Source organism: Antedon bifida, chromosome 10 (genome assembly GCF_963402885.1).
Source record: "Antedon bifida chromosome 10, ecAntBifi1.1, whole genome shotgun sequence".
Classification (NCBI taxonomy): Eukaryota; Metazoa; Echinodermata; class Crinoidea; order Comatulida; family Antedonidae; genus Antedon; species Antedon bifida.
The window spans coordinates 8380859-8395621 of NC_136235.1; the positions used below are offsets into that span (position 1 = coordinate 8380859).

At 36.1% G+C, this 14763-nt stretch overlaps 1 protein-coding gene across 1 annotated transcript in view; it reads left to right on the forward strand.

Annotated features, from left to right (window-relative positions):
* The window catches only part of LOC144853832 (mitochondrial carnitine/acylcarnitine carrier protein-like), a 32967-nt gene extending 19717 nt beyond the window's left edge, over positions 1-13250 (forward strand). Inside the window, exons 5-9 of the mRNA XM_078711682.1 lie at positions 1973-2093; positions 2635-2707; positions 6706-6815; positions 7491-7612; positions 12695-13250. Coding sequence (XP_078567808.1) covers positions 1973-2093; positions 2635-2707; positions 6706-6815; positions 7491-7612; positions 12695-12757 — 489 coding nt within the window. The 3' untranslated portion in view covers positions 12758-13250. The remainder of the gene's footprint in view (positions 1-1972; positions 2094-2634; positions 2708-6705; positions 6816-7490; positions 7613-12694) is intronic.
* The last annotated feature ends 1513 nt before the right edge of the window (positions 13251-14763 follow it).

Genomic DNA, 14763 nt, shown 5'->3' on the forward strand with positions numbered 1-14763 from the left:
ACTCTGCCTAAAAAGCTTCAGACCTACTGCGCTTACATCATCGATTCTAATAAAGTGCCTTAAGTCATTAGTTAAGTGTATTCTTCTTAAGGTCTTTAGTCCACTCTTGGATAGGTTTCAGTTTGCTTAAACCCAAAATGGGCGCCCTGATGCATCACTTACCTTTACTCATTTTGTACAATCAAATTTGGATAAAACCAGTAAAGAAAATAGGTATTTTCAAACTATTTTTTCGATTTTATTTCGACATTTAATTATATTCAAACACATCTCCTCATAGATAAACTGTTCTTCTATTAAGAATAATCATGAATTAAACTATAGACAGTCAATAATAAATGATTTTGCCAAATGGTGTAATAATAATTACCTAACCTTAAATACTGTAAGATATTATTATCTGGTTCTTGAATCTTACACAAGGAAAAAAAAACAAACAAGTGGGCCAGTAAAAAATCATCAGCATTAGCCTTAAACCTCAGTAACTAAAGTTTGTCAGGATCCCGACCATCCTCTAGCCAAACTGGTAGACTGATCACTCTGAATCAAAACACTAAACGCTGCCGACAATGCCGACAATCATTTGTTTATAATTTAATTCATGTATTTAATAGATCTCTTTAGAATCACTAGTTTAATACGATGCTCTTTTTTTAATCATTTGTCAAATTGCATGTAAATCAACCAACCAACTTTCATTCGTACAGTACCTTGTTTTTAAAATGAAATAAACAATATCGTATTGGGGTAAAAAAAAAAACAACATGATACAGATATTGCCCACTGGAAATGAACCCTAAACCTTGCGGTTAGAAAGGAAACACCAAAGATTATAACAGTAATTGTGTTTAAAGATTATAAATTTACATCTGAAAGTGCTTATCTTTTTTACAATGGATGCTACAGCCTTATACACATCAATTCCTATTCACAATGGACTTTATTGAACAGACGCGCACACTTATCTAAATTACAACTCTTCGCATCCTTCACCAATATAAGAATGCTGTACCGTATTCGCAACTTGTTAAACTTTAACGCTTGTGTAGCAAGGATGATGGCTTTAACACAGAAGCATCTTAGATGATCGATTTTTTTAATACACACGAATATCCTGTGAAGTCTCTAAGAAAAGTTTGCCAGTTAAGGACACATTACAACCTACACGTAACACTTATCATCCTATGAATAAGAAGGTTGTTTTGCGATAACTTTTTGATTTTGACTGAAGACAAATCCGCTGCAAAAGATGTTTTTAAAAAACGACCTATGGGAGCTTACAAACGAGATAGTAGCATTAAAGACAATTTAGTTAGATCTAATCATTTTTAAGCTTGGCACTCTTGCCCCTACTGGCATGTAAATGTACAATTTAGATCTTTTAAACATTCATTTTGCTAGAAATATTCATATGTTAACAATTATTCACACTTTAAAGTTGATGTTTTTAGGGCCTTTTGTTTTAAATTTCCTGCTTTATAAAGCAAATATTTCTTCATTGAGGGGATGTTTTTATAACTTATGCCTTTTGTTTGTTAACATCTTTGATTGGCTGATTTGTTTTATTATGTAATTTTGTGACTGTTATCATTTGTTACAATTATCTTCACCTGATGATATGCCGAAACATGTTGTATTAATAAATTTATATTGAGGCAGCTTTAACTCGTTTTGATTTTGATTTTTTACTATCTACCCTGCCTATGCAGCTCTTTGATTTATATTTATATACAGATCTATGTTCTTATTAGTTTTATATTGAGAAATGACCCATTCCAGTTATTATATTGAATCCATATAAAAAACAAAGTGCAGTATCTTTTAGTGCAGTAATACAGAAAAGGAACACACATACACTTTGTTAAAATCTAAGCAAAAAACACTTACAATTTTTATTTATTTCTAAAAATCTGCATGTTATTAGTTAATAATTAAATTTAAGTTACTTTTAATGAGAGGTTTATTTTTCTAGATTCAACAGGCCTCAGGAGCTGAGGTAAAATATGCTGGTCCTGTAGACTGTGCAAAGCAAATCTATAGAAATTCGGGTGCAAAAGGTGTTTTTAAAGGCAGTGTTGCTACATTTATACGAGGTATAATAATAATAATAGATTATTATAGCTCAGATGCAACTACCAATTCCACCTGATATTCCAATAATAAATATTAATATACATGAAATGATAATTTTGTTAGGGCACCTTTATTATAAAAGTTTTTTTGCTTGTCTTGTGGTTGTCCCTGTACATTTCTGGTCAGTTTTTACAATGTTACTCATCTTTATTTGTCATAAATAGAATATCAAATAAATATAAATCAATCATTCTTTTAAGCTGGCTTTAACATTTTTATTTATTATAAAATAAAACCTCTGCACAACACATTTGTCCTAAACTGACCAACCTTTATTTTTGGTCAGATGTTTGTCCTAATTTGACAAACCTCTCTTTTTGGTCAGATGTTTGTCCTAATCTGACCAATCTCTCTTTTTGGTCAGATGTTTGCCCTATCTGACTAACTTCTCTTTTTGGTCAAATGTTTTCCCTATAAATCTGACTAACTTCTCTTTATGGTCAGATGTTTCTCGTAATCTGACCAACATCAAATGATGTTATTTTTAACAAATTTTTGCAGACGTACCTGGAAACGGTGTGTATTTCTTAACTTATGAACTTATGAAGAAAACTCTTACACCAGAAGGAGGGAGGTAAGGAGGGAGGTAAGGAGGGAGGTATATTAAATCTGAAAAATAACAAGTTTTTGGTATTCCTATAATCTTGTAATTCTACCCTCTCTCTTTCAAGCTGTAACAAAATACAGTTGAACCTCCCGTAAGCGGCCACCCTCGGCTATGCATGATATTTCGTATTTTATTGTTTATTATCAGGTGGTTTAGTATTATTTATTTGACTTTCAGACAAATTTTAAAATGCATGAAAATGGTCGGTCAAAATCTGTGTAGCTGTATCTTCTAAAAATCATCTTCACAGAAATGTTTTTAAAACCGCAGCCTATCAATACAAATGACAAAATCATTACAAAAGTCAACAATTTTCTTTTTCTACTTGCAGAGTCTGTCCTTGTTATTTATTGTTAAAACAAACTTGAAAACACCAGGCTTATTAAAATTGTCAGTTATTACTTTCAAGAATATGCAAGAATGATTAAAATAATAAAGTGATTCAATCAAATGCCTAATAAATCAAACAAAAAGATTTTGCACACAAGCTTCGAAAATAAAGCTAATATAATAATAAAGCACTATAAGTATCAAAATTGTATTTTCAGGTGGCCGCTTAACGGAGGTAAATTTACCATACAAAAAATAGAATTGTTAGTAAAAAATGTGGCCGCTTACAGGAGGTACCAAATGCACTAATTAGATAGGAAGAACAAACATGCTTTTAAGTGCGGCTGTTAAGGGAGGTGTTCGCTAACGAAGGTTCAACGGTAGTAGCTAATAATACAAAGAAAATAATCTATTTTTAATTAATCACTGTCCTATCTGCTCATCTTAGTTAGTTGCTTCCTTTTTCCTATCTTTTCTTCTGAGAGGGCCAATTTAATTTAATTCATTTAATATTTTATTCTAAATTGTTTGTGCTTTATTTTATCTTTATAAATTATATTTATTTTAATTTTTATTGTTACATGTTTATGTCCCGTCATGTTGTATTTTTGTGAGGGTCCCTAATGATCAGCTTCGCGAAATATTGTTGAAGTAAAATAAATAAATATATAAATCAGATAGGTGGTAATCCCCCCGACACAGGCATTATTTTGTGAACAGTTCACTGGGTGTCACCATGAAAATCACGAATGAACAATTTGGACCGAAGGTCTAGCTTCTGTCTTAGGTATGCAACAAAAGGAGTCTCATACAACATGTACCGAATGCAAAATCAATTTATTCTTCTATGATAATTTCTTATTACACACGAACAAACACAAAACGATACAAACACAAAAACCATAGGCCTCAAACAAGTGAGTGACCACAATTGAGGGCAATAATTTAACCTTATGGATAATAAATCTACTTAAGTATGACCTGTCTCCAATTACCAGGACTCTTACAGTATGGTTCTTATCAATAACATTAAATTTGTTATAAATCTGGATTAATATATTACGACGTAACCCGTCTCCAATTACCAGGACTCTTACAGTATGGTTCTTATCAATAACATTAAATTTGTTATAAATCTGGATTAATATATTACGACGTAACCCGTCTCCAATTACCAGGACTCTTACAGTATGGTTCTTATCAATAACATTAAATTTGTTATAAATCTGGATTAATATATTACGACGTAACCCGTCTCCAATTACCAGGGTGTCTGCAATGATATTACCCTTCTCAACAACTTTACAATAATTGCCACTCAGGGCTTACAGAGTAAATACTAGCTCCAGTGTGGTACTTATGTGACTTAAATGTCAACAATCAACTGTTATTACCCAATGCAATTCAAATAATATAGAAATATACTACTGCTTATTATTCTGATACTGCGGATTTACAACAACAAGTTATCTTTTCGAATGTCCAAGTGTCAGCTACAGTTCCACACGCTAGCCGTCTCTTCTTCCAGTGGTTAACGTGGTCAAAATGGCTGTGGCTTTCAGACTTCCTCCGGTTGTACAATTTACAGATTGTTAAGTGTAACCTCATGGACTTGAATGTAGGCGACACTATATTTAAATATATATAAACAATACTAACAAATTCTATGGTGAACTTCAATTATCATAAAAAACATACATTTTTATCAAGCGACTATTAGGTATAACTTATATACTCACAATGTCCACTGCCAAAGGCTGCTTAGACTATCATAGGAGACGACGAATTCCATGCACGTTCAGCTGGGTATGGAACGCCATCGCTGCCTCCGGCAGCAAACTTTAATTCTATTTGGCTCTTTTACCATTACGCTCGGCTCTTTTAGCATTCGGCGCATTTCTATTCAGTCCATTTACCATTAAGTTCGGCCCTGTCAGCATTCGGCTCTTTTTTATTCGGCCCATTTACCATTACGTTCGGCTCTTTTTGATTCGGCCCTTTTTTATTTGGCTCTTTCTGCATTACGTTGGGCTCTTTTTAAATCGCCATTTTTTTATATGGCGCAATTAAAATCTAACCTTTTACATGGGGTCAAATGGAAGAAAATCAACGACTGGAAATGAGTCTATGAAAAGTTTACAAACATTTGATCATCGTGGCACCAACCATGAGTAGCCAACCGATTAAAGATGTGTTGAATAAACTAAAATGAATTCATCTTTTAACAAATTTTGAGAGAGAAAGGGTAAATTATTATTATTAAATGTTAGGCTGACACTAGACTAGGCCTAGCTAGCCTAGGCCATAAATCAAACCTTTTCTCTCTCAAAATGGTCAATAAGGTGGGACAATTGCAAGTTCTCTAACACATTAATCATGTCAATAAAATGATTAGTCATATTGAAATAATTCATTTAATTCAACCAACCAAACACTCTACATGCTGCATCTATATGTTTTGTAAACTTTTCATAGACTCATTTCCAGCCGTAGATTTTCTTCCATTTGACCCCATGTAAAAGGTTAGAATTTAATTGCGCCGTATAAAAAAGGGCCAAATCAAAAAGAGCCGAACGTAATGCAGAAAGAGCCGAATAAAAAGGGGCCGAATTAAAAAGAGCCGAACGTAATGGTAAATGGGCCGAATAAAAAAGAGCCGAATGCTGAAAGAGCCGAACGTAATGGTAAATGGGCCGAATAGAAATGCGCCGAATGCTAAAAGAGCCGAACGTAATGGTAAAAGAGCCGAATAGAATTAAAGTTTGCTGCCGGAGGCAGCGATGGCGCTCCATAGCTGGGAGCCTTGTCGGGAGTTTCAATCTGCGATACTGCGCTCACCCCAGTCCGTCGGTTTATAACTGAACTACAATAATATGAGCATCATGGTTCTACCAATTCTTATAAAAGGCCAGGCTTATACAGTTAGGTGCAACCAATGCACACTGCGCCCCACAATAAATAAGCTCTAAACAATCACTCCTAGATGTCCCGCACAATTGGCTGTGGGAATTAATGACTCAACGCAATGATGTCGAGAGATTGAGTGCCTAACATTGCGCAAACCAAGCTAGACGACGCTTCGCCTCACCGGGCGAACAATATGCAAATTTTGCCGCCGCAACAATACCTTGAAATATGCTAGGGTCCTATACCTACCACTCTAGAGAGGGCGCTATACTAGACTATAGTTTTCAAATGTGACACCGGGGTTAACCCCCTATTTATCTTGAATGATAAACTGGGTTCTTTAAAGCGACACAGGTAAACTGTGTACACAGTTTATAGTCTTTATACGAGAAGACTTGTTTCCGCCACTAGAACTAGAAGCGAGTCGGCCACACATGGCGATATTGTTGGCTGTTTAGCTACGGTAAATGGCACCCCTGCCTTAACCACTCAGAAGAACGGAGTTTGTTAATAAACTGTCCAATAATCAAAAAAAGCAAAATATCATCACTGAAACTCACTGGTTCCATGGGTCAGTTACAAGGCTATTAAATTTTAAATTGGATTAATAATATAAATAAAAGACAGAATTAAGCCATAAAATATTGTAAAACTAGACATTCTTCCATCTGTGTATTGTAGCTAATTATTACAGCCTGGATAACTCTCCAAATCCTTATTGTTGACAGTTCTGCTAATTTGGGAGCTGGAAGAACTCTACTGGCTGGTGGTGTTGCAGGAATGATGATATGTATTTATGCTTTCCCAGCAGATACCCTGAAATCAAGAATGCAAACTGGTATGTGTTCGTTATGCTTCTAACACCAATGACCAATGACATGATCCATGACCTGTCACTTTTAATTGGTCAAATACTTGTGTTCAATCACATGATCCATGATCCGTTACTTTTAATTGGTCAAATACTTGTGTTCAATCACATGATCCATGATCCGTTACTTTTAATTGGTCAAATACTTGTGTTCAATCACATGATCCATGATCCGTTACTTTTAATTTGTCAAATACTTGCATTATGCTATGTGTATTTTTTGTCCTTGTGTTGCGTCCTGGTGGAGACATGTGAATGCCTTTAACTAACATTATTATCTACACATTTTTATTTAATATATTTGGCACATGTGGCCAAGGATTACCAATAGTAAATTAATCACTAAACCTATCCTCTCGTCAAATGATGAACTGGGTTATTTAAAGTGCACACTCGAATGGACCTACGGTTCATAGTCTTTATCCGAGAATTGTTCCACCACCAGAACTAGGAGTGAGTCGGCCTCGAAGCCACGCTGAAATTGTTGCCTCTTTAGGTACGGTAAACTCACATTGGCATACATGAAAATGAAGGGCATATCTGATAAAGCGATAAGAGGTGGTAGTTACAAGAGGTCAATGGAAAAACATATAAGATAAATGTGAACAGTGGTTAGCTTATATTTTATTTCTATTTTGACAGCTCCAGATGAACACTATCGCAATCTACGTCATGTATTCACTACACTCTATAAGCAAGAAGGATTGATGTCGCTATATAAAGGCTTTTCAGCAGCTATCATTAGGTCTTTCCCAGCAAATGCTGTAAGTTTTTTTTTATTTTATAACTTGTTAAATCACTAGAAATGTTCATAATACTAGTCATGTTCTGTACACTGAAATATGTGCAATGTTTTGAGGAAGTGGTGATAAGGCAGGGGTACCAAGAAACATAGTCATAAAATAGCTTGGTTCGAACAAGGCAATCTAAAAACAGGATGCTGAGCTCGTCTTGCCAAGATAGGAACTTGTAAACAGTCCATTGATCTTTGTCACATATCTATCTATATCAAATATATGTGTGTATGACGTCACAGTCGGGAGTTCCCAGCATGCTTTGAATAAAGTTACACTCTCTCTCATTGATCTCATAGTCGTCTGTCATTTTATTTCTTGCAACTAATAATTGCAATATATACGTTTAACAACGTCACATGGTGTCAGAAGTGGTGCATTTTATTGTGTAAAATAATTTGCAATGGAATCATTCAGGTTTAAAACCCCTGAAAGTTTTGATTTTGATGGGCCAAGCATTTCCACGCAGTGGAAACGATGGAAGCAGTGCTTCGATTTATTCATGACAGCCACCGATTCAAACGGCAAGGGCGATAAAACGAAAATAGCGATCCTGCTCACGGTGCTCGAAAAACGAGGGCTTGAAATTTTCAACAATTTTACATATGTTGAGGGTGAGTCAAAAGAAAATTATGACAATGTATTAACCAAGTTTGAGAACTACTGTAAAAAGAGAGATCCAGTCATGGCCATGCGAGCCAAATTTTGGTCGTATCAATGACCAGAAGGGCAAGGTTTAGATGAATACATGAACGATTTGAGAACAATGGCCGACGACTGCAAATTTCAGGACGTAAACGCAATTTTAAGAGATAAATTATTTTTCGGGATCTCAGACGCAACAATGAAACTTAAGGTTATGGGAGACCATGGTAACGCATCTTTAGAGACTGTAGTCAAACGTATGCGTAATTATGAGAGTTCTAAGCGAGAATTAACACTGATAATGTCTGATAAAGCTAATGTAAATGAAGTAAAGAAAGCCACACACGCAGGCAGCACGAAGCACAAACAACAGTACAGCGACAAGGCGCGTATACGTAACCATAGCGAACGCGAAGTTCACGCGAATTGTATGCGTAAACATCCACCAAGGCAATGCCCAGCCTGGAACGAACGCTGTAGAAAATGTAATCGCTTGGGACACTTCAGTAGATCGACATTGTGTCCAGGCAGACAGAATGGTGTTGGTAGTAGTGGTAAGCGTAATTATAATTTTAATCCATCTAAGTTTAATAAGAAAATTGACAGTATCAATGCTAATGAATGTACATCTGATAGTAAATACCTTGTAGAAGAAGACGATATGTCTTTAACATTTGGTAGTTTTTATATTGATAGTGTTGGGAGAAACACTAATGACATGTGGTTGTATAAGATAAAGGTTAACAACACACATTTAATCAATGTCAAGGTAGATACAGGAGCGAATGTAAACTTCATTCCTAAGAGCTTATTTAAGAAATTAGATATTAAGACGAAAGTCAATGAGAGTAAAGCCAAGTTGTATAGTTACAGTAACACTGTAATCCCACACTGTGGTGTGGTGAGTTTGAAGATTTCACGGAACGATGGCATGCAAACAAGTGCTCATGAGTTTTTCATTACTGAGGTAGTTATAGTCCACCTATTCTTGGACTAAGTTCGAGCACAGCATTAGGCATCATTAACCGTAATGTAGATTCAATCAAAATGGATGATTTAATGAGTAAATACTCAAAGAATTTTGAGGGCCTGGGTTGCATGGGCGAACCATACAACATTAAGATTAAAGAGGGCGCCGTACCGGTCTTGCATCCACCCCGGAGAGTACCAATAAGTTTACATGATAAATTAAGAAACAAATTAGACGAGATGGAACGCCAAGGCGTAATCTCACGCACTAATCAGCCCACTGACTGGGTGAGTAGTTTAGTAGTTGTAGAAAAGAAGGACGGTTCTCTGAGGCTATGCCTCGACCCTAAAGATTTGAACAAGGAAATTAAAAGAGAGCATAACATGATTCCTACAACAGAGGATGTAATAAGTAAATTGTCAGGGCGTAAATTGATATGAAAGATGCATACTGGCAAATACCATTAACGGAGCACAGCACTGAGTTGTGCACCTTCAACACACCATTTGGGAGGTATTCATTTAACAGATTACCCTTTGGTCTATGTAGTGCCAGTGAGGTTGTTCAAAAGAGAAACGAACAAATATTTGGAGGTATTGATAATGTATTTGTAATTTCTGATGACATGATAATCGCTACTGATGACGATGAAAAGCATCATGATAGTGTGATAGCCAAAGTCATGGAGCGTGCTAAAGATGAAAATGTAAAATTTAATAGAAATAAGATTAAGCTTAAAGAACATGAGTTGACATACTTAGGGCACATAATTAGTAGAGATGGTGTTAAGCCTGATAATTCTAAAGTAAAAGCAATTTATGATATGCCTACACCTTCTTGTAAGTCTGACCTGAGACGTTTAATGGGAATGATCAACTATCTGTCGCCATTTATTCCGAATATGTCTACCATCAGCGCTCCTATGAGAGAGTTATTAAAGAAGGAAGTAGCATGGTCTTGGGAAGAACGCCACGACCAATCGCTAAAACATTTGCAGAGTTTGTTAAGCTCAGAACCAGTGCTTAAGTACTTTGATCCGAATAAAAAGGTAGTAATCCAATGTGACGCATCATCTTTTGGACTATAGGAAGTGTTTTAATGCAAGATGGTCACCCCATACGCTATAGTTCGCGATCACTAACGTCAGCCGAAATGAACTATTCTCAGATAGAAAAAGAAATGCTAGCTATTTGTTTTTCACTTGAAAGGTTTAACAACTATGTCTACGGACGTTCAGTTACGATCCAGTCTGATCACAAACCTCTTGAGTCAATTACAAAGAAACCAATTCACAAGGCGAGTCCCAGACTACAGCAGATGATGCTACGACTATTAAAATATGATAAAAATGTCACATATGTTCCAGGTCGTAAAATGTATATCGCGGACGCACTGAGCAGAGCGGTTCCGATGGAAACTGTCACGAATGATCCTGAAATTCTACAATATCGTATACATGCCGTACATGAGCTGTTGAGTATGAGTAAAGCTAGCATAACGGAAATACAACAAGCGACCAACGAGGACGAGACACTAAACAGTGCCATATTGGCTGGCCTCAGCGACGTCAGTCAGTCAGCGTAAAGATAAGACAATTTTGGCCGATGCGTGACGAAATTTATGAACACGAGGGACTAATGTTCATTGGGCAGAAATTGATAGTACCAGAAAGCAAACGAGAATTCATGCTTAACCGCATTCACGATGGTCATTTAGGAATAGAGAAATCCAAGGCCAGAGCCAGAGAGTTGTTGTACTGGCCCGGTATCACCAATGCTATTCATGACATGGTATCAAGATGTACGACATGTGCGAAGTACAAACGGAAAAATCAACGCGAACCAATGACACCTCACGAAATACCTGAAATACTCTTTTACAAAATTGGGGCAGACATTTTCAACTTTGGAGGAAATGACCACTTAGTAGTTGTAGATTATTATTCAAAATATCCCGAAGTCGTCACGCTACGCAACAAAACTGCCAAAGAAGTAATCGGCAGGCTAAAAACGATTTTCGCGAGACACGGCATTCCAGCGACATTTGTAAGCGACAACATGCCTTTCGCAAGTTCTGAAATGAAAGAGTTCGCTAAATCATGGGGGATAGAACTAATCACATCGAGCCCCACCTATGCACAAAGCAATGGTCAAGCTGAACGGTGCATACAGACAGTCAAGCAATTGTTAAGGAAAGCCGCTGATGACTTTCACGGAGACTTTCATTTAGCTTTACTCGCTTATCGAGATGCGCCGTTGGGAGGTATCGGCAAATCTCCAGCACAGTTGCTGATGAACAGAAGGCTTAGAACACGAATTCCTATCGCACGCGAGCAACTTAAGCCTACACTGATTCCATACGCACATAATTCGTTGATCGTTAGACAAGACAAACAGGCAGAATATTACAATCGTGGAACACGAACGCTACAATCACTGAAAGGAAATGAGATAGTCCGTCTCAACAAAGGCCGAGAATGGGTCCCCGCGAAAGTGTTATTTGAACATGTTACCCCGAGATCATATATGGTCGCTACGCAAAACGGACAAGTGTATAGACGCAATCGCCGACAATTAAATCAATCACATGAAGAAGATATGAAACTGAAGTGGATGAAACTCCTATCGAAACTCCGCTGAGGACACCTGATCCTCAAAAGGAAGAGGTAGTCATCACCAGACCAAAGCGAAATAGACGTGTACCCAAACATTTCGATGATTTCATAATGGACAAATACTAATTAAAAGACTCATTGTTCATAATTTCTCTGCCAGATATTCATGTTTTATTATACCCCAAATGTTTACATCATCATAGTTTAATTGTTTCATTAAGAGTTTGATATTGTGATTACGATTGTTGTTGTTGTTAATGTTTAAGAAAAAGGGAGATGTCACATATCTATCTATATCAAATATATGTGTGTATGACGTCACAGTCGGGAGTTCCCAGCATGCTTTGAATAAAGTTACACTCTCTCTCATTGATCTCATAGTCGTCTGTCATTTTATTTCTTGCAACTAATAATTGCAATATATACGTTTAACAACGTCACAATCTTAGCTGCAAAATTTCTGTTTAGGGGCGTGGAACTGATCATTTTGCAACCAAACATAAAACCTTTGATCTAATGGAGTTCAGCATTGTCTTGGTCCAAAGGTCTCCATGACCATAGTTCTGTTGGTAACAAGTCTTCTCGAAAAAGGACTTAAAACTGGAGGTTCAGTGTACATATCTGCGTCTTTTGGCAGAGTTTAAGGTTACCCAGGCGTCCACACCTATGCACAATTCAGCTCAATTACGCTGCAAAATACAAGATATTCCTACACCTTTACATTTTTTGTAATCATTATTTTTCGGATTAAACCAAACCAAATCCGTAGGCCAAAGGTGTAACATAATTTATAATAATCATTGTTTTTTTTTTATCTCAATAGGCTTGTTTATGTGGCTTTGAATTTGCTCTAAGATTTCTCAACTGGGCTGCACCAAGTTTATAACATTGATGTTTAAAGACATGTATTTCATTATGCAAGTACAGTATATTTAAACTTTTACAATTAATTTGAACCATACACGAGGCTACACGAACGGCAAAAACAAAAATAGAAATTTCCCACGATGTGCGAGTCAAGTGTCATTGCTGGCCTTAAAGAGCATCGTAAGGTGACATAACGATCTCTAGGTAAACTTCTAAAAATAGATCATTTCACATACTACACAGGGCGCATATCAATATTTTCAACATCACTTCTCCTCAAGATGCCTCGTAAGGAGAGAGGAAGAAAACGCAAAAAAAAATATTTGGCACAACAAGCCAAACGTTTGATAGTAATAATGATGGTCAGCTAGATACCTTTGACGGTCCAGATGATAATCATGGCAATAATAATTATTAGAATCGACTTATTTTTCACATTTTTTAACATTTAAAGATGAAAAAATTATTGCAATAGTATTTATTTTCACATAAAATGTAATGTGTTACTTTAAATTAGGTCTAGTGTCTTTAAAATCAGATTTTGGAAATCATTTATCATTTGTCTATGAAATTGTAAATGAAAGAAAATATGGTTTAATACAGAAAATCAAGAATCTTATGTTAACATGCATGTGAAGTATCTTAGCTACTTTTAACATCAGTTTGAAAAAACAATTGACAGGCACTTCTTGTCTGAACTGTGAGTGGCACTAATTATCTAGGTGTACAATATGTGACATTTGCGTTTGTAACTTTCTATAACCGTCCCGGTGAAACCCATAGTCAGGCGTTTTTTAATGGTTCGGGCGAACCCTCTTTTTACAACGAATCCCATTAATCTACAGCAAACACCCCCCCCCCCCCCACATGTCCACTACCTCTCTCCACATAGTTAAAGTTCTAAATCGATGTACATGTTACAGTTTTGATTTTACTAATCGTTTTACCAGGGAGGTATTTTTATACCTCCCTGGTTTTACTGAAAATTGGTTGACAGTCCGACGCACTCAGTTCACACATGTCTATCAAATGAGAAATGGAAAAACTGCTCATTTAAATAAAATAAATTCAATAATCAATATGAAACCGATGTCGCATCGGAAGTACCTTCATCAAGGGACTTCCCCTGATGTTCGGATTGAACTCAAAAAATGTTATCTTGGTTAGTCGCATGTAGCCTACTGTTTACCCGCAGAAAAAATGTTTAAAAAGGTTTGCTATTTTACGGGCACGAGTACCATTTCCAACCATCTAGGGGTGTCCTTTAACAAACTCGCTTCACCACAGCCCCCACCATGCAGGTCCTGTGGCTAAAATACTCAGTCTCTGAGGTACCCTTTTTTTGGCGACCCCCCTCTAAAAAATATCTAGATCCATCCCAGAGATGTATTGACAAAAATTACTAATTGTATTAAATATTACTGCTTCTTAAGAAAAAGATGTAGAATGTATATATTTTGATATTCAACTAAAACTTTTATTTATAATTAGTTCTTCCAACAACAGCGTTGAATTGATCGTGTCGCAGCCACAGATAAACCCTTTGATATCCAGAGCTCAGCATCCTGTTGTTAGATTGTCATTGGTTCTTTTTTCATGGGAAATAATTCTACACAACCCTTATAAACTAATCTTTATTTTAACACAGGGACTACTTAGGCTGAAAGGCAGCAATACCAAATACGAAACTTTGAAAGGCAACTGGAACTCATCTAGGCTAATTATGTTTTTTCCAATGATTCTACATCTTGTAGAGATGTTCCCATTAATTAATAAAAATCCTACAAACGATCTAAGGCTAATTTAAATGCCTTTTTGATCTAAATGAGTACGTATATGATGTACTTCCATCCCAAAACCAGTCATAACATTCAATCTTCGCGGCGAATGTACAATGTACAATGTCTAGAAATTTTAAGCTCAATGGTTCATGCTTTACAGCTGCTGATTGTTGTTATTTTTAAATATTTTTACAAAATACAATCTGAGACAAATAAAGATAAAGAAAATCAGTTTATATATGAC